Source organism: Leuciscus leuciscus (assembly GCF_965113295.1).
Source record: "Leuciscus leuciscus genome assembly, chromosome: 21".
Classification (NCBI taxonomy): domain Eukaryota; kingdom Metazoa; phylum Chordata; class Actinopteri; order Cypriniformes; family Leuciscidae; genus Leuciscus; species Leuciscus leuciscus.
Genome location: NC_138745.1, coordinates 6,758,313 through 6,784,423, shown reverse-complemented (window position 1 = coordinate 6,784,423; position 26,111 = coordinate 6,758,313). Strand labels below are relative to the sequence as shown.

General features: G+C 36.9%; 2 protein-coding genes across 2 annotated transcripts; one reads left to right on the top strand and one right to left on the bottom strand.

The window, feature by feature from the left end:
* Nucleotides 1-1,338: 1,338 nt before the first annotated feature.
* lgi1b (leucine-rich, glioma inactivated 1b) lies at nucleotides 1,339-9,225 on the bottom strand. The gene is made up of 8 exons (XM_082151520.1): nucleotides 8,431-9,225; nucleotides 8,192-8,263; nucleotides 7,349-7,420; nucleotides 7,186-7,257; nucleotides 5,890-5,961; nucleotides 5,621-5,790; nucleotides 3,274-3,438; nucleotides 1,339-2,715 (listed from the first exon to the last, which is right to left on the bottom strand). The coding sequence occupies exons 1-8, from the start codon at nucleotides 8,619-8,621 to the stop codon at nucleotides 1,898-1,900; spliced, it is 1,632 nt and encodes a 543-aa protein (XP_082007646.1). The 5' UTR covers nucleotides 8,622-9,225; the 3' UTR covers nucleotides 1,339-1,897.
* Nucleotides 9,226-9,930: 705 nt separating this feature from the next.
* fra10ac1 (FRA10A associated CGG repeat 1) lies at nucleotides 9,931-25,633 on the top strand. The gene is made up of 14 exons (XM_082151575.1): nucleotides 9,931-10,059; nucleotides 11,434-11,513; nucleotides 12,069-12,161; nucleotides 12,259-12,304; nucleotides 13,377-13,453; nucleotides 13,604-13,687; nucleotides 13,789-13,873; nucleotides 14,709-14,754; nucleotides 21,291-21,404; nucleotides 23,068-23,110; nucleotides 23,194-23,330; nucleotides 23,624-23,668; nucleotides 24,525-24,612; nucleotides 24,732-25,633. The coding sequence occupies exons 1-14, from the start codon at nucleotides 10,021-10,023 to the stop codon at nucleotides 24,772-24,774; spliced, it is 1,020 nt and encodes a 339-aa protein (XP_082007701.1). The 5' UTR covers nucleotides 9,931-10,020; the 3' UTR covers nucleotides 24,775-25,633.
* Nucleotides 25,634-26,111: the final 478 nt, after the last annotated feature.

Sequence of the window (26,111 nt, the reverse complement as noted above, 5' to 3'; positions counted from 1 at the left end):
AAACAAAGTAAAAGAAATAACTTAAATTACTCCGTAACATTTTCCCTGTCAAATCTTTTCTGAAGAAAACTTTTCGGATCTGATTTTGACACTAAATGTTCCTTTTGTCAGAATGACACTGAAACACTTCTTCATTTGTTTTAGTCGTGCAATTATAGTTTTCAGCTCTGGAGAGATGTTAGTTTGTCTATCTGTTATGGAACAGAAACAATAATGGTAGAGGTGAGAAACAGGTTTGACAATATGAAGCAAATAGCAGTAGAAGGAACCTATAAAGGTAAAGGTCTATGAGTAATGATGAACAGAGATACTGACAGTCTTTTCTGTTTAGATGTTTGAGGAGGTCGTGAATGATGGCCCGGGGGACCGGGGGACCGGGGGACCGGGGGACCGGGGGACCGGGGGACCGGGGGACCGGGGGACCGGGGGACCGGGGGACCGGGGGACCGGGGGACCGGGGGACCGGGGGACCGGGGGACCGGGGGACCGGGGGACCGGGGGACCGGGGGACCGGGGGACCGGGCAAAGTGCCAGAGTGAGGTGTGTGCTTATAAGTGTTTGTGGTGATGAGCAGATGGTGTGCAGGTGCTGGTGATTAATACTCAGGTGATAGTGATCATTGTGATTGGATGGTAATGGAGCCCGGCTGATCCCTGACACTATCTCAAGTATCTTACAAAGCTTGTTATTGTAAAACAATCTGTTATTTTTGGATTTTTTTGAAGCGGATCCAAATGCTTTATAATAAACCTAATTCTCTTTCTATGTAGATTTTATACTATAAATGTACATTTTCAAATTGAAAACCTTTTTTTATTTTTACATGAGATAAAACATTATTTACTTACAATGTTACACTTGCTTAACAAAAAAGCTCTCAGAACAACTTTTTACTGTATTCAATGTGTAATTTTTATTAATTTGTGTAATGCCCTTTCCTTTTCTTCCTTTTTTAGTTACTGTCTGTTTCTGCTTTGAGCTATGGTATTGGTTGTTCATGTTTTCTTTATTCTCTCTATTGGTGTTTTTCTAAATTATTATGTGTCAATTTTGTTGTACCATAGTGTAAAAAATAATAATTATTTTGAATTTGGTGAATAAATTATCAAACACTTATGCTTATATGCCTATGACATGGGAGCCTGAGTCTTAATGTTCAGGTCATATTTCACTAATACAGCTAAATGAAAACGGCACATTTTAGGACCATATCTTGTTTCTTTGATCTTAATGAAAAATATGTCCATAGACATAATTTTGGCAAGTTTCATGCATGCGATTTACCCTCATAAGCTTCCCACTATAGCAAAATTCATGCATCACAACAAAACAGGCTCATATTTTTTTAAGGTTTTATTAGTTCTAACATTTAAAAAAACAAGTACTGACAACTAACCTTTCATCCCACAGTTACTTTTCCTCAAGAGTTGAGCTAAATCTAAGTTTATTGCAATCTCATCAATAAAAGAAGTTGTTGAGTCAAGACAAGTTTCAAATCCATCACATGTGGTTATACTGGTCGTCGCTTTTGCTTAAAAAAGTTAAAAATGGCTTCTTACATCACTTTAAAAATGTAAACAGTTTATTTGGCAGATTGTTATCACGTCAACAGCTAACTGATTTGACCTTTGTTGTTTCCTTGTTATACCTCTTTAGTGACTACACGGCAAAGCATGAGAATACGTTAACAATAGCTTTTGTTGAAAAGGACAAAAAAAAACAGGAAAAAGTAAAAGTGCAGAACAGATGGTGACAACAGAGAAAGACACAAAGGGGCGTTTCTAGAGAGGCATTCATCTGGAATTATTATTATTAGCGCTAGGCTAGATCATGCATGTGTTTTCACAACAGGCTCGGCTGAGCCAGGATCTGGTTCTCTGCGCTTTCAATTGGCACACTAACTGCTTAGGTCGATCATCAAGTGCTCGTAAATCTGTGTCTTCCCTTTAAAGCTGGAAGCCAGCAGGAACTCTCTGTTGTCAATGGACACCAGCGAGAATGCCCTCGGCGCCTGGACGTTGAGCTCCTGGAAGTGCACGAACTGGCTCTTCTTGGGGTCCCACTGATAGACCTGGGTTAGAGAGTAGTCGCTGCCTAGGATGGCGTACTGCCAGTTGCCGATGGAGACGGGCTGGAAGATCATGGAACCCCGCGAGGGCATTGTCTGTATCTCTGTGAACATAGCGCCGTCCCACTTCATCACCTTGGAGTCGCCGATGAAGCGCGTCAGACAGATAAACAGCTCCCCCTTCACCTTGAAGTGTTTGACGGCATAGACGTCCTCCATCTCTGGAATGTCCGTCCGTCTGTCGAACTGCATCTGGCTTCTGCTCCACTGGTAGATAACGGGCCGCTGTGAGCTGCTAGACAAAATAAGATGGGGTTTGCCGGCGATATCAAGGTACTCGACGTCCGTGTCCCGATACCAGGGATGGAGAGACTGGTGCGAGTAGAAGCCATTGCCGTTCCACTTGTACACCGTTGTGGAGCCGGCCTTCGAGCTGTCCGCTATCACGAAGAAAAACTCGCCTTCCACGCGGAAAGTCTCAATGTCGTTGGGCTTCCTGATTTTCAGGATGTCGATGTCCTGGATTTTGATGAATTTATTGGCAGAGCTGTCCATTTTGTAAATGTGAGAGCCACCGAAAAGTTGAGCGACTATAATGAAAAGGTGGTCTTCGATGACCATTGGCTTGCACACGACCGTGGAAGTGCCTGTAATGACAAAAATGCATTTAAGTTCACCCAAAAATGAAAATGTTGTTATTAATTACTCACCCTCATGTCGTTTCAAACCTGTAAGACTTTCGTTCATCTACGGAACACAAATGAAGATATTATTAATAAAATCTGAGAGCTTTCTGTCCCTACATTGACAGCTACACAACTACTACTTTGACACTTCAAAAAGTTCATAAAGAGATCGTAAACTAAAACTAAACTAAACTAATTTTCTGAAGAGACACGATCTGTAGCTGTCAATGGAGGGACAGAAAGCTTTCAGATTTCATCTAAAAGATCTCTATTTGTTTTCCGAAGATGAATGAAAGAAAGTCTTGTGGGTTTTGAATGACATGAGGGTGAGTAATTAATGACAGAATTTTCATTTTTGGGTGAACAAACCCTGTAAAATTAAATTCATTCAATCAGTCTCTAAATTCAAATGGACATTTGTAACCACTTTTTGTGGCTTTGCGATTGAGGCATGTGCTGGTGCTGTCGGGCCAGAACAGCATTGCACTCTGGGTAGGAGGTGTGATGTGTGATTCTCACTCTCTATGGTGTCATAAGCTCTGAACTCCATGTTGACGTGGTCCCATTCCAAAAAGCTGCATTTTCCAGAGAAAGGCTGGGCATATACCACATACTGATCATTCCCAAATGTAAAGGACTCCACAGATATGGACTCAAAAACAAGGGTTTTCTTTAAAGCAAACTCTGCAACAAACAAACAAAGATTAAGACAAAGAAAAAGCTTTTCTTACTTATCTCCATCACTGAAAAATGTATTAATAACTCTGATATCAATTGCTTCATTGTTTATATCGTTGCCATATGTAAACCATCCTGTCTCCAAGCTGCTAAATGAGGACAATTATGCATTTAGGTATAATAAACATTAAATTCATGATTTTCTGTAAAGCTACTTTGAAACAATGTCTATTAAAGGGATAGTTCACTTTGAAATTAAATTTTGGTATGTTTTAGCTTACCTCAAGGGCATCCAAGATGTAGGTGTCTTTTTTTCCGCAGTAGTTTCAATTTTGATATTTTTAGGTCAAACCGTTCTTGTCTGTCAGTCATATAATGCAGGTCGATGGTCACCACCTCAAAGAGCATGCACAGAGTCCAAATTAAAACAATTCCCCATCGTAAGTACACATTGATGGCCTAAGACACGAAACGAGCGGTTTGTGTGAGAAAACGAACAGTATTTATATCGTTTTTACCTCTTGTACACAGCCACGTCCAAGTGATCTGAGAGCGCGGGCGGGTATAGATATATACACTAGATGTCGCCTTGGCTACGGTTTCGTTCCAATGAACTGCCGTAGCCAAGGCGACTTCTATTGTATATATCTATACCCACCCGCGCTCTCAGATCACTTGGACGTGGCTGTGTACAAGAGGTAAAAACGATATAAATACTGTTCGTTTTCTCACACAAACCGCTCGTTTCGTGTCTTAGGCCATCAATGTGTACTTACGATGGGGAATTGTTTAATTTGGACGACGGGGAATTGTTTTAATTTGGACTCTGTGCTTGTGTTTTGAGATAATGACCATAGACCTGCATTATATGACTGACAGACAAGAACGGTTTGACCTAAAAATATCAAAATTGAAACTACTGCGGAAAAAAAGACACCTACATCTTGGATGCCCTTGAGGTAAGCTAAAACATACCAAAATTTAATTTCAAAGTGAACTATCCCTTTAAGAAAAGCACATAAAAAACAACTTTGGCAGTCATTCATTAATTTTGTTTTGTGGCTTTTAGGTCAAGGCTGGGGCCTTTCCATATAGCCAAAGATGCATTAATAACTCCAACTTGCAATACACTATAAATATATCCAGTGCTATCCTCATACATACTGTACAGTGCACACACATAAAGCAAAAAATACTGCAGGATATAGTAATTAACACTGTTTTGAAACAATGTGTATTGTGAGAAGCACTATACAAATAACATGTTTGTTAGCATTGAGGCTATTAGCCAGGCCAATTAATCACATGATATTCTGGGATTATCAGCCTATAACTGTATAATAACTGACATTCAATGTTTTTGTGAAATAATTATTTACAATTTGCAGTGTTGGGGAGTAACTAGTCACATAGTTATGTAATTTAATTACAAAACAGATGTAACTGTAATCAGTTACAGTTACTGAGAAAAATTGTGTAATTAAATTACAGTTACTTATGAAAATGTTAACGATTACAAAGGGAGATACATCTGAATATTTTCTGTAAAAATCTAGGATATGTTGAATAATATTAATTTGTTGCTTTGCCTGTTTTTGATGTGCACGATGCCTCCTGCTATTTAAAGGCCGTTTAGTAAAGCGATGCGATTCTGATGCTTTTGATTGGTTGATTGGAAGAGTTGCCACCATGGCGAGTGATAAAAATGCGCACCAGTGTTGGAAATTAGAAAAGTAATCAAAAAGTAATCAGTTACATTACTTCAATAAAGTATTCAAAATAGTTATATTACTTATTACATTTTAAAAAGGGTAACTTGTAATCCGTAACCTATTACATTTCCAAAGTAACCTTCCAAACACTGAAAATTTGCATTTAGCAGTTTAGCATACATTTCACTTGTTATCAATGAACTGAACTGCAAAAATCAGCCACCCTGCTCTCTAGATACATCTAAATCACCAATGGCCACTATTTGAAGCTTTAGAGATCTAAACATACTCTTGTATGTTTTGCCAACACACTGCCAACTTTACATTCACTGTCTTTCGGGAAAATAAAATTTCTGGGGAATTAACAAATGTTGAATATGTAATGCCTTTTTATTTATCCATAAGCATTTCAGCAGACATGAGGGATCAGCTTATTTCAAAAACCAGAATCTACTGATTGCCCAGTGCACAATTACCTGCTGTAATGCAGTCGAAGGACTGAGGTACAAGGTCGTTGATCTTCTTGCCTTGATAGGCTGAAGGTCCACTGCAGTGTATCTGATCCACCGTTGCATTAGTGCTGTACATCCATTCCACCAGCCACTTCAACTTACAGTCACAACTGAACATGTTTCCTCTGAGATCCCTGCTCAATGGATTTACAGATGACATTTCAAATCACTTTTTTTTTTTTCCTGGTATATTATATTACAAGAATGATGGACTTGAGTGGTAAAATACATACACTTTTGTTAAGGCATCCATTCCTTTGAAAATATCTTTGGGCAACGTCTCAAGATTATTGTAGGCAAGACTCCTAACAAACAAAAACATTTGTTAACACGATACAGCATGTATTAATCTTAGTTCATTTTAATTTGACATGAACATTGAACTAACATGAACATTATTATGTTAATTGATGCATTAATTAATATTAAAGGTGCTCTAAGCGATGTCACGCGTTTTTTAGGCCAAAATATTTTTTGTCACATACAGCAAACATCTCCTCACTATCCGCTAGCTGCCTGTCCCCTGAACACACTGTAAAAAAACACGGTCTCTGTAGACAGCCCAGGCTCCACAAACGGCAAGAAAATCAAACTGGCCCAGCCTGGACCACGAAACATAACAAACAGTGTTCCAGCCAATAACCGACAAGAATGATTTGGGGGTGGGGGTTGGGTGGTGGAGGAGAGAGAAGCATGAAGAGGGAAGTTAGCTAGAGGAGAGATGTCCTAGACAACGACTAACCTTAGATTTATACTCTCTTGAATTTTGATATGGCCGACACATGACCAAAGGGACAACGTTCCGATGAACAGATAGCAAAGAAGTAGGAAAAGAAGAGGGAACGTGCTAATTCACGAATTTACATCGGAAAAGTCTCTGACTCCTTCATGACAACCATGGAAGGGAGGGGGAGGGGACGGGATGAGGAGGAGGGAGGGTCGAGCTAGCCTCCGTTTTGTTTGACAATACTTCGAACGTCAACAAGAAGTGACGTCACCCAACATCGCTTAGAGCACCTTTAACAAAAGAGAACATATTGTAAGATTACGGCATTACGAACTCTAGCATAATACCATATATTTAAATAAAACAATAATATAGTAATATATACACTACCGTTCAAACGTTTGTGATCTGTACGATTTTGTTATATTTTGAAAGAAGTGTCTTATCCTCACCGAGGCTGCTTTTATTTGATACAAAATACAGTATAAACTGTAATATTGTGAAATTCCAGTTTTAAAGAACTGATTTCTTTTTGAACATATTTTAAAATGTAATGCAAAGCTGAATTTTCAGCATCATTACTCTGATCTTCAGTGTCACATGATTCATCAGAAATCATAATATATTCAAATATAAAACAATTATTTTAAATTGTAATAATATTTCACAATATTACTGTTTTTACTGTATTTTGGATCAAATAAATGCATCCTTGGGGAGCATAAGAGACTTCTTTTAATATACATACATACATACATACATACATATATATATATAAAATAAAAACTTTTAATATACTCACAGGTGTATGAGAGATTTCAAACCTCTAAAGGCATGGGGTGAAATCGACTCAATTTTGTTGTTTTCAATAAATCTGAAATAGAGTGTTGCATTTATAGTAAATCGGAGTGATAATGTAAAATGATTGAATGATGAGAGTTTCGAGCACAATAAATCAAACTCACAGATATTCCAGATGTGGCAGGCCTTGGAAAGCATCTTCGTCGATGAAGTCAAAAGAATTGGCTGTAAACAATCTAGGAAATCATGGAACACACAAAACAATTTCAATGGTTTCAGAGTTTGAATCGCTGCATATTAAGCAATGTTTCATTACACAATAACTACACCCACAAAACCTTTATAAACACAAATAGTTTCATAGTAGGCTGGTGTTTATCCCAGTCACATAATTAAATGTGTACATGACAATCAGTTTCATCTGGATGAAGACAAAATAACAATAGCATTCTTTTCCTCCATGGATACATTTCTGTTTTTAATTATATTGCTGAAACACCACTTCAGTCTAGCATATGAAATGATATCCAAAACCCAACCAAAGACTGGTATTTTCAATCAGACTTAACACGGTGTAAAAGATAAAAGACTGGTCATATATTTTGCATAATAGTGCCAAATCCAGCAGTCAGATTTGCATTTTCTTTTGTGTGAGTTTACATTTGCATAGAAACGCATTTACTTGCTGCCTTCAAGCCTTTTCCGATGTTCATTTCTAAGGTTTTGTGTTTTATAAACTAGGAGCGAGACGGTGTGATATTAGAAGACCGAGATTTTCTTATTTGCTTATCACGAGGACAGGGCCATGTCCCTCACAGAGCAGCTGCATTGCATAATATTCACAGCAATTTAAAGGCTTTGAGAAATTAGACACGCTGAAGAATGTCCCCAAAATGGGGGGCGGGCTGTAATTGCTTAGAACAAACATTGGACCACTTAACATGGTGATCACCCCATCCTAATAAAGAATCCACAACAACAACAACTTGACACTAAGAGAAACTCACAGAAGCTGAAGAGATGGAGTGTGGAGAAAGCTTCCCCCAGCAATCTCAGTGAATCCAGACTTAACAAATGATCTGTTAGGAAAAGAATCAAGAACTGTGTGAGCAGGACAAAGATTATACAACAACACACACAAAGGTTCAGATAGTATATGCATATTCATTATATGCAAACGATTTGTATCTGCATCGTAGTAAATGAATCAGTGCTGCACTTGAATATGAATGTAAACTGTCCTTACAGTGAGACGACATCAGGAGGGAAGCTGTGTGGCACAGATCTCACATTGTCACACAAGGCGTTATCTTTGGTGCACGTGCATCCAGAGGGGCATCTCGGCTGTTTGCCTCTTCTGCTCTCCACTAACACCAGCACTGTGGCGACCCACAGCAGAAAACTGTATCCTCTTATGCTCCTGTGTGCATTTCCCATTCTGTCCCGGTGTGTTCCTGAGTGCCGTGGTGTTTTCGCTGGTGATAAGTGCTGGTCTGCTGGACTGACTGGTCGACTCCCCTCAGTTGTGTCCGTGTGATGAATGTCTATGTCTCAGTGTGGCAGGCGCTCATCCAAGCGATTCGTTCTGCTATAAGGAAGATATCCGAGCGGGCTCAGATTTCCTCTTAGTTACATGCCGATTTGGAAATTAAACCATTTTTTGTCTAAATAACCGAGAGGTAAAAAAAAAAAAAAGCAACAGTAAAAAAATGAAAGTGAGAAAAAAAAATCCCTTGGCGACGCGGGCTCGTTCAGATCCTGGGAGAATCCCTGTTTTGCATCATGATGTACCAGCTGCCATCCAATGGTGTTATTACTGTGAATGCGCATGAACCAAACCCATGAATAAGTGATAGTGAGAATATTCATGAGGCTCTAGAGAGATGCACCTGCGCCCCTCAAGCAATCAGAGAAAGAAATACTAAATGCTGTTATAGGCCTATTCTTTCATTAAGCACAGCCTATGTTTTATTATTATTATTTCATAGTATTACATTTAATAAAATGTATTTTAGTTATAGCATTATTCAAGCACTATGGATTGTGCATTATAATAGAAACCTGTATTATAATATAGGTTTCTATTATGCACAATCCATTGGATAAATATAAAGTGCTTGAGTAATGCAATGCTATATTTAAAATACATTTTATGAAAAGTAATACTATTACTTGTACTATATATTACATATATATATATGAGAGAGAGAGAGAGAGAGAGAGAGAGAGAGAGAGAGACTTAACAATAAGCTTACCTATACAGTATATTAAACGTGTTTGGTACTGTACATAATGACTTAAAATTGATCAATTTGTTGCATTCTATGGATTTTTCACATAGCCATTTGGGAACAGTAAAATTCCTGTCCTGATCACTGCAACTCTTTCAGTGCTTTCATTTTTAGCATTTTTCTGAATAAAAGACCAGTTGTTCTTTTTCTGTGAGAAAATGGCACTTCGCCCCCTTGCCCCCTCTGATTTCCCGTCACTGAATCTTTGCCAGTTTGTGATGTAAACAATTGTGAATTATGATGCGAATAATAAAGTCTGTTTGAAACAAAGAACAACTAAAATCATATAGCCTACCCAAATCCTGTCACTTTTATAAGCTATTTTAACACATTCATTTAGATATGTAGTTTAACTATTATTCAGACTGTATTGTAATATAATATTCATACAAACTGAGACAAAAGGATTGGCCTTGATAGTTCCCATCAAAAGCAGCACAACGTAACCATGCATTGTGAACACGGGAAGACGGGTCTACCTTTGTGTTTACCACGTGGTTTATACGTCATCATTTCGCGCCCGTCGGAGCGGCATGTAAACACAGATGAGCGGCTCGGACAAACCAGCTCTAGACCTTGTTAAGGTAGTTTAGAAGTCACAAGTTATGCACAGGAATCTGAAAATTTGGTTTAATTTACGTGCATTGTTGTGTTGTGGCAGCTTGTCATGCGTGACGTGAAAGTAACAGTTAAAGGTTATATTTACTCATGTCGCACAGATGATCCATGGCACATCTTTTCCCTGTATTAATTAAACAACAGAAATGCTCGTGCTTTAAAATGTAGATTGTTTAACACTTATAATAAGTGTTAAATGTGGTTTGTTACCTTGAAGAAAAACATGTAACGTTATTCGTTTGCGCAATAAACCTTGTAAAGCATGACATATGAAATAAGTCAGAAACGATATTGTACCTTTAATATATATATACGTATATATAGCATGCGTATATGTTGCGGATGTTGTTATTTACATGGGCAAAAATTAAAATGAAATTCTTTTAGCATATAATTGAAATCAAATCATATGTTTTTCATAAAGGTATAACACAGTTCTTACACAAAATGCCTATAAATATCAGTTATTAGCATAATAACTAACGTTATCAGTAATTAGCATGAACTATATCTCCCAATAACATGTTTTATAAAGAGAATATATACAGATCAAACTGTGGGGGCAAAACATATAATTCCATGCAATACAACGATGATTGACTGAAATTGTTATTACAATTTAAATAAAATGTTCTATATTAAATAACTTATATTATATTATAAATACTATATTAATAAAACTGTGTTAAATGTCACTGAATATTTTTGTGATATGCTGCTCATAAGCATATGTTTACTATTATTGTTGTTGTTGTTAGTATTAGATCATGTTCAAAATAGTTTATTGTAATGATTTTCCTTTTCAGTCTTTGTTGAAAAGCTCATAAGGATGTTTCTTTGTTGCATTCTATGGATTTTTCACATAGCCATTTGAGAACAGTGAAGTGCCTGTCCTGATCACTGCAACTCCTTCAGTGCTTTCATTTTTACCATTTTTTCCTGAAAGAAAGACCAATTGTTCTGGATTTCCTGTCACTGAATTTTGACCGATTTCTGATAAGAACAAGAGTGCAAATAATAAGGCAGTGTCCGAACTGGCCCTCACGTGTTGTGTCCTGCTGCCGTCGACTCTGGGTGTTGTGTTTCCTGCGCTGTGCTGAAGTGGCATCATGGCCGCTGACTCAGTGTATCAAGCACTTTCCATCTTTGCTGTGGTCAGCTGGCTCATCTTCCCTTCCCTTTTCCTCCTTCACAAATCACCATGTTGGCATTTCACAGATTAACAAATATGTTTAAATGTTGTGCGTTAATACCAGGTTAGTAACCTGCACACTGTTGTTGGTGATTCTATGCATTTTGTATAATCAGTGTCCCTTTTTTGTGCTATGATAATGTTTTAGGTCCATGGAGGCGGAGGGTATGACTCTGACTTCAGTGATGATGATGGTGGTGGAGGGCAGTCCAAATATGACGAGAAAAGGTGAGATTTTGTTTAATATCACTAACAAAAAAATGGTTTTGGGTATCATATTTTTCAGCATAGCATAATGGTAATACCTTGTTTTTGAACATGTAGATCATGAAGAAGTCATGTTTTTTAAAGTCTCTTCTGCTCACCAAGGCTGCATTTATTTAATGAAAAATACAGAAAAAACAGTAATATTGTGAAATATTATTACTACTTAAAATAACATTTTTCTTTTTAAATCTATTTTAAAATTTAATTATTTCCTCTTTATGGCTAATCAGCATATTAGAATGATTTCTGAAGGATCATGTGACACTGAAGACTGGAGTAATGATACTGAAAATTCAGCTTTGCATCACAGGAATAAATTACATTTTAAAATATATTACAATAGAAAACAGTTGTTTTAAAATGTAATAATATTTCACAATATTACTGTTTTTACTGTATTTTTGCCTCTGTGAATTTATACACATGTAAGCAACAGCAAATAATGGAATATAATTAGAAAGAATGTGATTAATTAGCATTTTAAGTGCTGATCCTCTTGTGTGTTTTTGGTTTTAGGGCCGGTGAAGATGAGCTGTTACAGAAGCCATTCCAGAAAGGTCGACACACCAAGGTGGCCCATAAAAATGTTGCTGCCCATGAATGGGACAGGTACTGCTTTTGTCTATCAAAATATCAAAGTATATTGTAAAAATATCAAAGTATATTGTATGCTGAAATAAATTTTGCGGGTTTTTTTTCCTGACAGAGAGGAAGCCAGAAACCGACGGCAACACCTGATATCGATGAACGCTGTATCCTGTCAATGGGTGTTTTGCACAAAATTGTGTGGCACTGGCAGATTTGTAGCTTTTGAAAAGCTCTGCATTTCTTTGTGGCTCATTTTACATTCTATGATTTCATCTCGTTAGTATGGAAGCTTGTTTCCGCCACAGAATAACATTTTTTAAAAGATAATTGCGACTTTATATCTCACAATTGTGAGTTTATATCTCGCAATTCTGACTTTATAACACAAAATTGCGAGTTTATATCTCGCAATTCTGATATCTTTTCTCAGAATTGTGAGATATAAAGTCCAATTATAAGGGGAAAAAAGACGGACTTTTTTATTATAATTTTTTTTACCTCAGAATAGTTTATATCTCACAATTCTGACTTTATAAGACGCAATTGCGACTTTATTTCACGCAATTCTGACTTTATATCTCGCAATTCTGACTTTATATCTCGCAATTCTGACTTTATATCTCGCAATTCTGACTTTATAACACGCAATTCTGACTTTATATCTCGCAATTCTGACTTTATAACACGCAATTCTGACTGTATATCTCGCAATTCTGAGAAATAAAGTCGCAATTATCTTTTAAAATGTTTTATTCTGTGGCGGAAACAAGCTTCCATACGTTAGACTGAGAGACCGAATGAGACTAAATCAAGTTTTGATTCAAATGCATCGTATAAAGGGCCGGTTACACCAAGAACAGTAACTATAAAGATCACTATATTAGCGTCCAGACCATCGTTCTGTTGATCATAAACACTGTGGGTTTGTCATCTGCCACTTTAGAGCTCTTTAAAGCAGGATGGATTCTGATTGGCTGTCAATGTTTTTATCATTCATCAGCTGGAAAAAAAATGTCTCATCATTTTAACTATATCGTTTCTCTGTGCCGTTATCGTTATAGTTGTGGTGTGGACTATATTTAGAACTATATATTTATTACTATAGTTATCGTTCTTAGTGTCAACGAGCCTTAAGAGTGCTGAAAGTGTATTTTTCGGAAAGTTTGACCTTTAGTAAACAAAGCATAAATATTTTTTTCTTCCGAGTGGAAAAAATCCTTAACAGTATTTTGTCAGTTTGAACGTCACAAGAAGTTTGTCAGCGACTACATTCTGTATTATGGAGGGTCGATGGAGGACCTCAGACGATCCACGTGAGCAATTTACTTGTCACTGTCACTCTCATGAAAACTAATGAACATTTGAAGTGTGCAATTTTTCTAATATGAAATATATGATGAATACAGTTAAGTGGTGCACACTTCAGCTTAGCTGCTTTGATAGATGTGTGTTTCCATACGCAGGTCTAGAGATAAGACAGATCTGGATGTGGTGAAAGAGAACCACCGTTTCCTGTGGAGAGAGGAGGATGAGGAGGATATGACATGGTAATGTCTGCTTATCTATTATTATTATTTTTTTTAATCTTGAACGTTGTTCTTGACCTCTGCATAGTCACTCTAAGACAAATTTTCTGAACTGTTTATAGGGAGCAAGAGCTCGCAAAGAAGTACTATGATAAGCTCTTCAAGGAGTACTGTATCGCAGACCTTAGCAGATACAAAGAAAATAAGGTTTGCCTTTTCTTTTTTAACCCTGTAAAGCCTGATGTATGACATAATAGTCAGAAAAGTTTGCATTACTGTAATGTGTTTTATGTTTTGTATCATATTTGATTCATTAGGCTCATATAGTATGATATAGTGAAAATATGGAGCTCACACTTCAATTCAAAAACACCTCAATTTTATTCAGAGGCCAAAAGCAAAAATATGCAATTTGATGTTCAATTGTCTAATTCAATTGTTGTTGTTGTTGTTATTTTTATAGCCATAAATTAAAAAGATGAAATTCTGATAGCTTGTAATGTGAATCAGTTCGATTTTTTTTAACACTATTACATACTTGTCATCATGTAAATATCAGTTGTCTCCAAATGATATGTTTTAAGATATGATAAGATATTTAAATGCTTAGTTTTATGATCAAAGCTTTGTAGTTTTAATTCTGGAGGCAAAACACATATAATACAATAAATGCCTTTTGTATGATATTTGATTCTCACATTTTAACATGATTTTTTTTTTCTAAATAATAATTCTCAATATAATCAAGTAAATCTAAGTTGCTTCAGTCCAGTAAGTGTTCATCTTGAAATATTACTAACAATATACAAGTTATTATTTATATTATAGCCTTTAACTTGCTAAAAAAAAGTATAAACTATCAATCGTGTGCTATAGATTGTTCATGTTGATCATTTTGAGGCATTAGAAATTCACAGATCAAATATGATACTACAGGGTTCAATGTTTATAATGTTAGATACTTTTCTGGGCATTTATCTTTTAGTATCTTAAATGCTCTTTCATTTCTGTATTTACTGAATTAAATCTTTTCTGTTACTAGTTTGGATTTCGGTGGCGCATTGAAAATGAAGTAATATCTGGGAAAGGTAATTCAGAAACATTTTTCTACTCCTATACTTATATATAAAAGCCTTATCTGTGAAACCGAGCATTAATATGTTCACATACTTGAGGTATACTGGTTGCATAAAGAACAAAACAGGTCTAAAATTCAGAGCAATATCAAAACAATACTGTACTCAGCCACTAGGTGGTGATGCGGTTTTATCTTGTGTAAAATAACATCCTCATCCTGCCCATGATCCTGACCAAACCAGGGATGGACTGGGACTGAAAAAACAGCTTTAGTGAGCTGATAAATAGATGTTGCAGAATTGCATAAAGAAAGCACAGTTTATTTACATTATAAATAAATAATTAAACTTTTAAGTCAACTGATCAGATGATGAAGGCTTGACCATAAATACACTTATTTCCCCCTTTAAAATAGGCACATTTGATTACATTTTTATTTAATTTGAGTAAGTAATAAATGTTGAATATGCTTCATGAATTAGCTTGTTGTTTTTTCAGTTAAATGTTGACATGTCTTTCCAGAGTAATTTAATATTAGATTGTTATTGTTTAGCATATAGACATTTCTATGACAGTGACCTAATTGTAAGGTTGTGTTGGGTTTGCCTGTGTCATAACAAAAATCAATGATTTTGTTGTCTCTGGTTCATGGTTCACGGTTATGTTATCTTAGTAGGTAAACAAGGGAAAAGTACGTGTAACAATCATCAAAATTACACAAACAAATAGGCAGATCCATGAAGAGGCCCTTAAACAACTGATCATATGGTCACACGCTGTCTGTCACGCTTGTATGTGAGAGACTAGCAAAGTGCTTTATTTTTCTGACTGTCATGGACCATCTGCCATCATTCGCACACACACACTCACGCCTGGTTTCCATGTTTTATGGGGACTTTCCACTGACATAATGATTTTTATACTGTACAAACTATTATTATGATTTATAAGCTGTTTCCTCGTGGAGACTAAAAAAATGTCCCCACAAGGACAAGGATTTCGGATATAGCCATCTTTGTGGGGAAATTTTGTCTCCATAATGTAGGGTTAACTCACCCTCAAGCTATCCTAGGTGTATATGACTTTCTTCTTTCAGCCAAACACAATTGGAGTTATAGTAAAAAAATATCCTGGCTCTTCCAGCTTTATAACGGGAGTGAATGGTACCATTCTTTGAAGCCCAAAAGCGCATCCATCCATCATTAAAGTAATCCATACGACTCTAGGGGGTTAATAAAGGCCCTCTGAAGCGAAGCATTTTTGTAAGAAAATATCCATATTTACAACTTTATAAACCATAATACCTGACTTCGGTAACAGCTGTACGCGAGTCGAGTTCTGGCGGAAGAGTGACCTCTGACCCGACGCATTACGTATTGAAAAATGTGGAAGCGCAGAGGATGGAGCAAAACAAAACACCAGTCATGAATTAAAATCTAAAATGAGAATTTTTAAGAGAAATGTCGGAGGAGCTTGAGTTTGTTGCTCAGTCTTATTTGTTTGAACCGCGAGAGGCATCTACTCTCACCTAATCTTAAAGGAGAACTCTGGTCAATTTTAACATTGAGCTAATTTTTTTGTAAATTTGGAGTGCTGTCAGTACAGAGAACAACGACAAAAATCGGTGTTGCCTACACCGTGTTATCCTCTTTTAAAAATTTGCACCCTGTTGACTTCAATGGTGAATCTGACTGCAGTAGATGTGAAAGATATGAATAAAAATGATGTTAATTCAGCCAGCGCACATACCTGTATTTTCTTCCTGTTTTCGGTCGAAGTCCACAGTAGTCGATTGTCGAGTTCACGCGCGTGATCATAGATACTAAACCTATGCGCGTGAACTCGACAGGTATGAAAATACAGGTATGTGCGCTGGCTGAATTAACATAATTTTTATTCATATCTTTCACATCTACTGCAGTCAGATTCACCGCGTTCACTCTGAAGGAATCACTCACAATGGCTGGGCACTTGTAATGACACACCAAGGATGTTAAGAGGCTAAAAGCAGGTTTAAAACTTGCCCCATTGAAGTCAACAGGGTGCAAATTTTAAAAAGAGGATAACACGGTGTAGGCAACACCGATTTTTGTCGTTGTTCTCTGTACTGACAGCACTCCAAATTTACAAAAAAATTAGCTCAATGTTAAAATTGACCAGAGTTCTCCTTTAAGCTTCTCCTACATCCTACGTCATACGCCAGAACTCGACTCTCTCATGAATGCGCAGACGTACGTTACCGGAAGCTAGTGATTACAGTTTATAAAATGATAATTATGGATATTTTTCTTACAAAAATGCAGCGCTTCGCTTCAGAAGGTCTTTATTAAACCCCTGGAGCTGTGTGGATTACTTTTATAATGGATGGATGCTCTTTTTTGGGCTTCAAAATATTGTACTATTCATTCCCATTATGGAAAAGCCAGGATATTCTTTAAAGGGGTCCCATTATGCCCTTTTACGAAGTCTTGATTTTGAACGGATTTCATGCACCGACTTTGCAAGCACGGATTTCAGAGTGGTATGTTTTTCTTTTTTTCATTTCTTATACATTTTAGATGCATTATACACCATTTAATCGTGATATTTGTCAGAAAACTATGGTAATACAAACAGTAATTGATCACAAAAGCATGGTTAATTTTGCTAAGGGGTGGTGAACAGACAAAAGCAAGAGCTTACAAAAGCTACAGTAAACACTACATCAATACTAATCGTTAGCAGCCGATCAGAGGCAAAGTTTGCCCTTTGTTTAAATCTTAGCAACTACATAAATCTTATAAGTGGAACTTTTAATAGAAAACACAACTACAAATAATAAGACATACTTAGAAGTTGTGATCCATAAACACCAGATTGTCCCGACAAAGTGGGAACTGCTCCATTTCAGGGGAAGCTTTTGTGCGTAGCCTGCATTGTACTCTATAAGTTCCCTGGAAGCTGTTCTCTGTAACGTGTGCTGCACATAGATAAACATTTGGGTTATAATGTTCAGGAACAGTGTTTAAAATCAGCCTTAGGAAGGTCAAAGTTTTGGAAACAGGGTGGAAAAAACAGTGTCTCTTTGACAGCGACCACACAGTCTTCTCTAGCACAGCTCAACCAGGTCTCGTCCGCTTTTCTGCGTATTCAGAGGCCGGGGATTATTTACATGGGGAATATTATGACTTCACAAAGCCCGAAAAAAACGCATTGTAGACCAAACGAGTCGTTCGTTATAGTTCTTGGAAAGTGGATTCTGTTAAATAAAATATCTCCCTTTGGATTGGACTTTTAGCTTTGTAACCTTGCAGATGTTGTTTATGCTCAAACAGCAACATTACACACTAACTAAAGTTGAAAAAGTGGAAAAGCATTTTAGGACCCCATTTAACATAACTCCGATTGTGTTTGGCTGAAAGAAGAAAGTCTAGAAACACCTAGGATGGCTAGACGGTGAGTAAATTATGGGTTCATTTAAATTTTTGGGTGAACTAACTCTTTAATGAAATTGTCTTGATAACTTTAGGGCAAATTGGGCTGTGGATTTTTAGTTCCCAGCATGCTTTGCATAGGACTGGATAAGGAGAATAAATGTTGAAATTAAGTATTAATATACTTGTTTTTTAGTGAAGAGAATGACTCTTTAGTGTTTAATGCCGTTATGTTTGACATTTTGACAAAGAGTTTCTGTAATGTTGAAATTTTAGACCATTGTGTTGAAGAGTAGACTACAATACATGAAGGTAAACACTATTGACTCTAAGCAATGAATAATATCTTACTTATTCTTTAAATATACATGCTAAATAAGTTACATTTAACATGTGCTATGAGACCTGTGGATTTAGATAAGATTAATTGGTTCCAGGGCAACAAATCAAGTAGCTGGCGCTACTTAAAAAATTGTGTTTGTTTCAAATTATTTAGTTCCTCTAACTCAATATATTTAGTTGGTGAACAGAATTTAATTTGAAGTTGTCATAACTAAAAAAAAATATGTAAATGCTTGCGTTAATCTTTTCTTTTTTGTTGTTGTTGAGCCAACACATTTTTTTAGAGTGAGTGGCATCGAAATGAATGTCAAGCTTTAAAATATTTTTTGCTGTATATTAAATTGCTGAGAAATTTGGGACCCACATGAATGATACCTTGAATCTTAATCAGGAGAGTTTTTTGAAGATTTCACCTTAACAGCCACCCACAACATCCTTGCATCATAGTGGCAAGTTTTGCATTGGTAAACACCAATCGCATTTTCTTGAGAGAATATGAAACTCATACAGGTCAATGCACATTTCGTTAATATCTCTACCAGCTTGTTTTCTCTGCTGCTGAGGGACATTCTAGCAGGTCTCTTTAGGAGTTCGTCATCAGGAGTTCCCATCTGCTGGGCATTATTTCACAGTTTAGCATAATAAGGGCTTCCCTGAGACTCCTAATGAGGGCTAACAGTGATGCGTTTTGTCATTTTTCCAAAGACGCTGTTTGTCAGCTTCACTGGCTTTAACAGCTTCAGTGCTGCTCACATGAGCTTAGTTGCAGAGGCATGTACGTCATCAGAGAGACGGGGTAATTGGGCATCGCATTAACCCTTTAACTTCCAACCCTAAAAAAACTTTTTTTCTCTTTAAATTCGTATTATTGGACCTCAAGCTGTTTTTATCAAAACGTGTTTCTGTCTAGAAGGTATCTTAAGTGCTCGTTAACGCAAATATCTAATCAGCCAATCACATGTGAGCAACTCAATGCATTTAGTCATGTAGATATGGTCAAGACGATCTGCTGAAGTTCAAACTGAGCATCAGAATGGGAAAGAAAGGTGATTTAAGTGACTTTGAACGTGGCGTGGCTGTTGGTGCCAGACGAGCTGGTCTGAGTATTTCAGAAACTGTAAACCCTAGAAATGGTTGTGCATGAAAATCCCAGTAGATCAGCAGAGAAGTGTCCGAAAAACAGAAAATATTCTGACTTTCTCAGAATTGCTTAGTGTATATCTCACAATTCATAGTTTATAACTAACAATTGCGAGATTCTATCTCACAATTCTGACCAAAAAAAATCTGAAATGTGAGAAATAAACTTGAAATTGCATGAAAAAAGTCAGTATTGTGAGATTAAAAAGTTGCTATTACCTTTTTATTTTTTATTCTTGTGGCAAAAACAAGCTTCCATAAGTGGGCCATTTTAGACGTGTAGGAATATCTCTTCCTTTTTACAGATTTTTCCCCACTCAAAGTAAGGTCCATCATACGGCTGTGACATCATTTAAGGGTTTAATCTGTATGTGCAACGTGAGGATGATACCTCAGTCCCTCTCTCTGCCGCGAGATCATCTGCCAGCTACGTCAAAGCTCAAGCCTTTCTCAAAGTTGCAACATGACATAATCATTCTAAACAGAGCCAATTTGTATTGCTTTTTCACAGTGCAAATTGGACACATTTTATCAAAGGTCTGGAAATTGCAAAAACATGCTTCCTGTTTCCATGCTTCCTGTTTTGGGGTCACTTCCAGGATAAGAGTTTTTCTTTCCTAACAAGTTGCTGCAAAAACATTTTCCAAGAAACTCATTCACAAGAGAGGGTTTTCCATACAGAACATACCTGGAAGACCTAATAATATCAATCTCAGAAATGTGAGTGTTGTAAACGTTAAAGCAGTTCACTTTAAAACAGAAGTGTTGTCAGGCTCAGGGCAATTGGCCAAAGCCAATCCAGACAGCACACGGTGTGGGAAGCCTGTCAGAAAAACTCTCCGATGACGCACTTTTCTGGAGGATTCCCTTGTAAACCTACTGGAGCTAACGTCAGCCCGCTGATATCTGAGGTGAAATGCCAGGCCAAGTTCATGGGAGGAGAGTGACTTTTGCTCTATCTGTCTCACTAGCCATTTCCTGGCAGTAACAGCGCAAAATCAGATGGCAGAAGGCATGTAGTAGATTGTGTGCAACAGGTTTTCAGCAAAGTTTTGATCATGTTGATAATTTAGAGGCTTACACTGTGTTTACACCAGACATGAGAACCCATTATAATCAGTGATGCTGTCTACACTGGATGTGCCGCGACATGACTAATTCATGACGTGACAAATCTATTTCTGATACGGATAACAAAATACTTTGAAATCAAATGCTTCCCTACTATATAGTAGGCGAAAAACAGTGTGCCAGCATACGACAAACAGCTGGCAAAAAGTCCCCAGATGACCTACTACTTCCGACAAAATTCTGAAGTGTGCATGTGATGGACACGTTACTATCCCATGAGGGTTTATGAATGGCAGTGAAGCAATACTGTTAGGTCATATGATAATGACAGCACTGTGAGTGTAGTATGTCCAGATTACATTCATACTACACCTATTCATACTAGAACGTACGATTGCACTTTATTTTACAATATGTGAACTTACAGTGTAGTTCCCTTAGAAAATACTGGGTAATATGAGGTAACTACAGGGTTTAAGGTTAGATTTTTCTTTACTGGGCTTGATCATGGCCTACAGTTTATATTCAATGTCATGAATGTTCCATGCAACTCACATGTGGATATATTCTGAATCACACAGGCCAGTTCTTTTGCGGTAACAAGCGCTGTGAGAATAAGGAGGGTCTGAAGAGCTGGGAGGTGAATTTTGCCTATGTGGAGCATGAGGAGAAGAGGAACGCCCTGCTGAAACTACGTGAGTGCCAGAGCTGCGAAACCACGTGGCCGTCTAAACCTTGCTTGCTGTAATCCCCTCCGCTCACAGGACAAAGGGGTAGAGCTAATCTAATTAGCCTGGATTTAGGGAAGCCCAAGTCTCTATTTGTGAGACTGCCTTGTTTTAACTGTTAATATGGCATGCTTATTGATGAATGCTACTTTACCTCAACTGTCTACAGTGCATTAAAATGCCTTTGAAATATTATACTAAATTGGGGTCCAAAAGTCGGGGTCCAAAATGAAAATCTAGGATTCTAAATCTAAATTATACCTGGAAAAAGGTTTTAGCATTCTGATAAAAAAAAGGAAAGATACATGACTTAACGAGCATAAGAAATATTAAGAAAATATTAATTCTTGACCAATCAAATAATATTTTTGTTTACTTGAACTCTGTTGTAAACTACAGGATAATTTTTTTCTAGTTCAACTTTTACTCAAATTATCATGCTGATAATATATTTTATTATATAGCCTAGCCTGTTAACTGTCAGTGTCCCACAAGTAGGATTTTATTGCCATTTTTCCCCCATCACATATTTTAGTAATCATCATAAATAAATTAGGGGTGGGAATCACAGGGTACCTCACGATACGATACACGATACATGGCTCACGATAACGATAATATCACGATACATCAATTCTGCGATAATCAATATATTGCTAGACTGTCTAGCAATAATATTGATACATCACAATATCTGTCTAACTATGAAAACAAAATGCAAGGTGCAGGTTTTCTCTCTTTATTCAAGTTCAAACTATTCGAAAACGGCACAAAAAAAAATTTCAGTTTGCAAATGAATTTTTTTCCAATGACTTTTACCAGGCAGTTCTTGTATATCGCGTACTCTTTGTCAATTTTGTTTGTCCCATCAATGGTATAAAAGCCGAAGTGGGTCCAGAAGCCATGGAGCCATGAAGTATCGGCTTTTATACCATTGATGGGACAAACAAAATTGACAAAGTCTTTCCCTGCGGGGATCAGGGAAATCTATTTAGAGTGCCTTATTTTTTTCATTAGAATATCGATATCCGACGCCAGCGTGTTGATTCTCATATTAGCTATCATTGGAAAGCTTAAACACTCAAAATGTATCCTTTGAAACTTGTTTTGAAATTGGACATTGCGTTACCACCAAAACAGCACTTTAATTCCTTTTAATTGGCTAAATTTTTGTGATATCAACTTCAAATTTGGTAAGGCATATGACTTATGTATATAGCTGAGGTGGCTTTTTTAAAAGAGGACACTCAGCAGATTATTGCAGAAGTGTAAGCAAATTAAACATTTTTATTATTGCAGAAGTGTAAGCAAATTAAACACTATTATTTTATCCAAAATATATGTTTTGGATCAAATAAAAATGTTTAATTTGCTTACACTTCTGCAATAATCTGCTGAGTGTCCTCTTTTAAAAAAGCCACAACTTTAGGTATTTATTCCAAAGCATTTATGAATTAGAACGATTTAAGGTTAGATCGATGCTCAAAACGGTGATGTGACGGTTAACAATTTAAAAACTGAGAAAATTCTTTCCCCAACCGACATTAAGACACTGTTAATGTTGCATTCACTGTTCAATTTTGATATTCATTTTGAATAAATATTGATATATTTTCACATTGTTTTCAAGGTCTGTGTCCAGAGTGTTCATTCAAACTTAACTATCATCACAAGTAAGTACATTCCACCATTACAAACCACAACTGAATGTTCAGATATCCTTGGACTGGCTGGAAACGCTTAAACTCTGTTCCAGGAGGAAAGACGTAACAGGGAAGAAGATACGGCGATCGAAAGAGAACGTGGACAAGTCACTCTCAAAGAAATCCAAATCGTCCCACTCCAGAAAGAACAAGCGCAAAGACAAGCGCAAACACAAAAAGAGGCGCAAAGGCAAGCACATTTTCATTGCAGATCAAGCCTCCAAACATGTCCAAGATTCTAAGCTTGTTTGAACAGCTTTCCACTGCATGCCTATGTTTAACTTTAACATATTTTTGTGGCGGTGTTTTGTAGTCTTTAAAAGAGAACATGATTTTGACACAAAAGTGTTCCTTTCCTAAAGCAGATTAGGCCCATTTACCATCTAATTTTTGTCGCTCCCAAATGAACACTTGGTTTAAATTCTAGGTTTTATATTTGCAAAAGTTGTTTGTTAAAAACATAAAAAACATTTTTCTTCACAGAATACTCCTCTTCAAGTTCAGAGGAGTCTCAGGAGTCAGATAAAGGTATGCATGCCCCTTTTTGCCCTCATTCCCCTAACAGTGATGAATGGCCCTCATGTTGTACCCTCAGGCAGAGAATGTACTCAGTACACACTAATAAATATGGTCAGACCTCTAAGGGTGTGTTCACATTTGTAGTGCGGTTCACTTGGTTCGTTTGATCTAGACTTCCAAAACCCCAAACATTTAATCCTGATCTGCTTAGCATTTAAACACCGAACCTAAAGGCATAGGGGTACGTTCACAGCCTGATTGGTCGGCATTTATTATATTTCATGACGTAAATTATCGAACATCCAAAGCAGTGCTGTGTGCTGTATGTACGTGGCCTACATATGATGGTATTTTGACCAGCTGAGAACTTGTAAAGAGTTTATAAAATGTGTAAAGGAGTCAAAACGAAATCTCCAGCGTGACGCGTTTCTGCCTGTGCCGAACTGATGGGTAACATCACGACTATGACAAGAAAAAACTGGTATGTTTGAGCATTCTGTCTTTTTTAGGGTTGCACCTTGTGACATCATGTCCCGTTTTTGGTTTGTTTTCATGTCTTTGGTCATTTCCGGTGGAAGCAGAACGAGATCCATCTTTTCAGTGGTCTCGGTCCGCTTGTTTGGTGCGCACCAGGCAACGTTCACACTTATTAAAAATGAACCGCACAGAGCAATCAAACCAAACATGCCACGTGTGAACACACCCTAAAACAACTCCTATATTTAGATAAATCCCGTTATAGAAGATGCTGGATGGTATAATGTCCCCTGACTTTAAATCTTTCCCCACATTTGGTAGTTATTTTACTACAGTAATTTTATCAGGCAAAAATCCTGATATGAGTCTAATGTGGTGTATTTTCCAGATGCAGAAAGTGAGGATGAAGAAGAAGAGGGTCCTTCAGAATCAGACCACTGGAGAGGTCCAGCTCCCACTGTGGAGGAGAAATCACGGTGCGTATCGACATTATGATATATCGTGGAGTATATACAAACATGAATGTGAGGAGTGTGTCTTTAAATCTTTCTAAAACGGTGCACTGACAAACCTGGTGTGTCTGATTCTCTTTCAGGGAGGAAGAGTTTGACGAGTATTTTGAAGACATGTTTCTCTGAGACTACGAAAGGAGGATCCAAAAGAATCCCATTCCTACGGTTTTCTTTTTATACTGATTCATTTAGCTTTTTTTTTTTTTGAAGTATATGGTTTGATTACAATTCAGTAATTGTTATGATTAAACCATTTTTTTTTTACATAATTTTCACAGGTCCTCATTTAAGTTGAAATTGCATATGAAGAATTTTATACATGCGTTTGTAAAACACATCAGGCCTTATTTATAAAACATTACTAGAATTAATTTCAATGTAAACTATATATATATATATACACACATACATACATACATATTAGAGCTGCACGATTCTGGATAAATAATTTTTTTTTTTTACATTTGAAATGAATAAAAATTGTTTGTTCGTTAATGATTCAATGACTCACTCATAAAGACTTCACTTGGTTCATTACTGAATGAATCAGCGTTTTTGAACGAATCTCGAATGAATGGTTCAATGGGAAATACATTTTAACAGTCACTTGCACTGCAGCACACCTAGTGGTGTAACAATGTAATTGATACAATCGTTATTAATAGACGGGTGAATCGCTGTAATTTAGGAATGGGTGTTTGAATCTAGACACAATCTTTTAAAAATTAATTGTGCAGCTCTAATATATATATATATATATATATATATATATATATATATATATATATAATAATGCAACCATTTACGTAAAAATACTTTTACCTGAGGCCCATAATGTTTACCTCTCACATATTTATTATTAAGAGATATTTGGGTTTCCTCTTAAGTATAGTAAAGGATTTTACTTTTGCAGCAATAGTTTACAATCAGACACTAACTAGTGTTTGTATCATCTGACCCATTAAATGTTGACAGAATGACTGACTGATGTGCTGTTTTCTCTATCACTTTTGCCTGGGAATCACCAACGCATTAGCACCAACCATTGACTTTCTGAATAGACAGGTCAAACTCTCAAACTCTCAGCACAAACTCACATGGTCACAGTAGACTGTCAAACTGTCCCGGGCCTTAGCTTACCCGACGGTGGCTGCCAGCCAATCAATGTGAAGAATCAGTCAGGTGGGGGCTGAATACCTCTTGTTCAATGAGATCCATGTCTATTATGCTTACATATAGACAGATGCCCTTGTGATTGGGCTTCTGTTGCATTTCTATATTCCCTCAAAACGTAAAATTACAAATGACGTGTAGTTCTGAAAGTTGAACATGAAGCGTTTTGCTCTCTATTTATTATAAGATCCACTGAAAGAGAAAAGTCGCCTGTCTCGGCTGTCAGCCAATTACCTGAGCCTCTTTACCTGGGGATGATCCAGCTTTATTAGGTAATCCGCTGCATGATA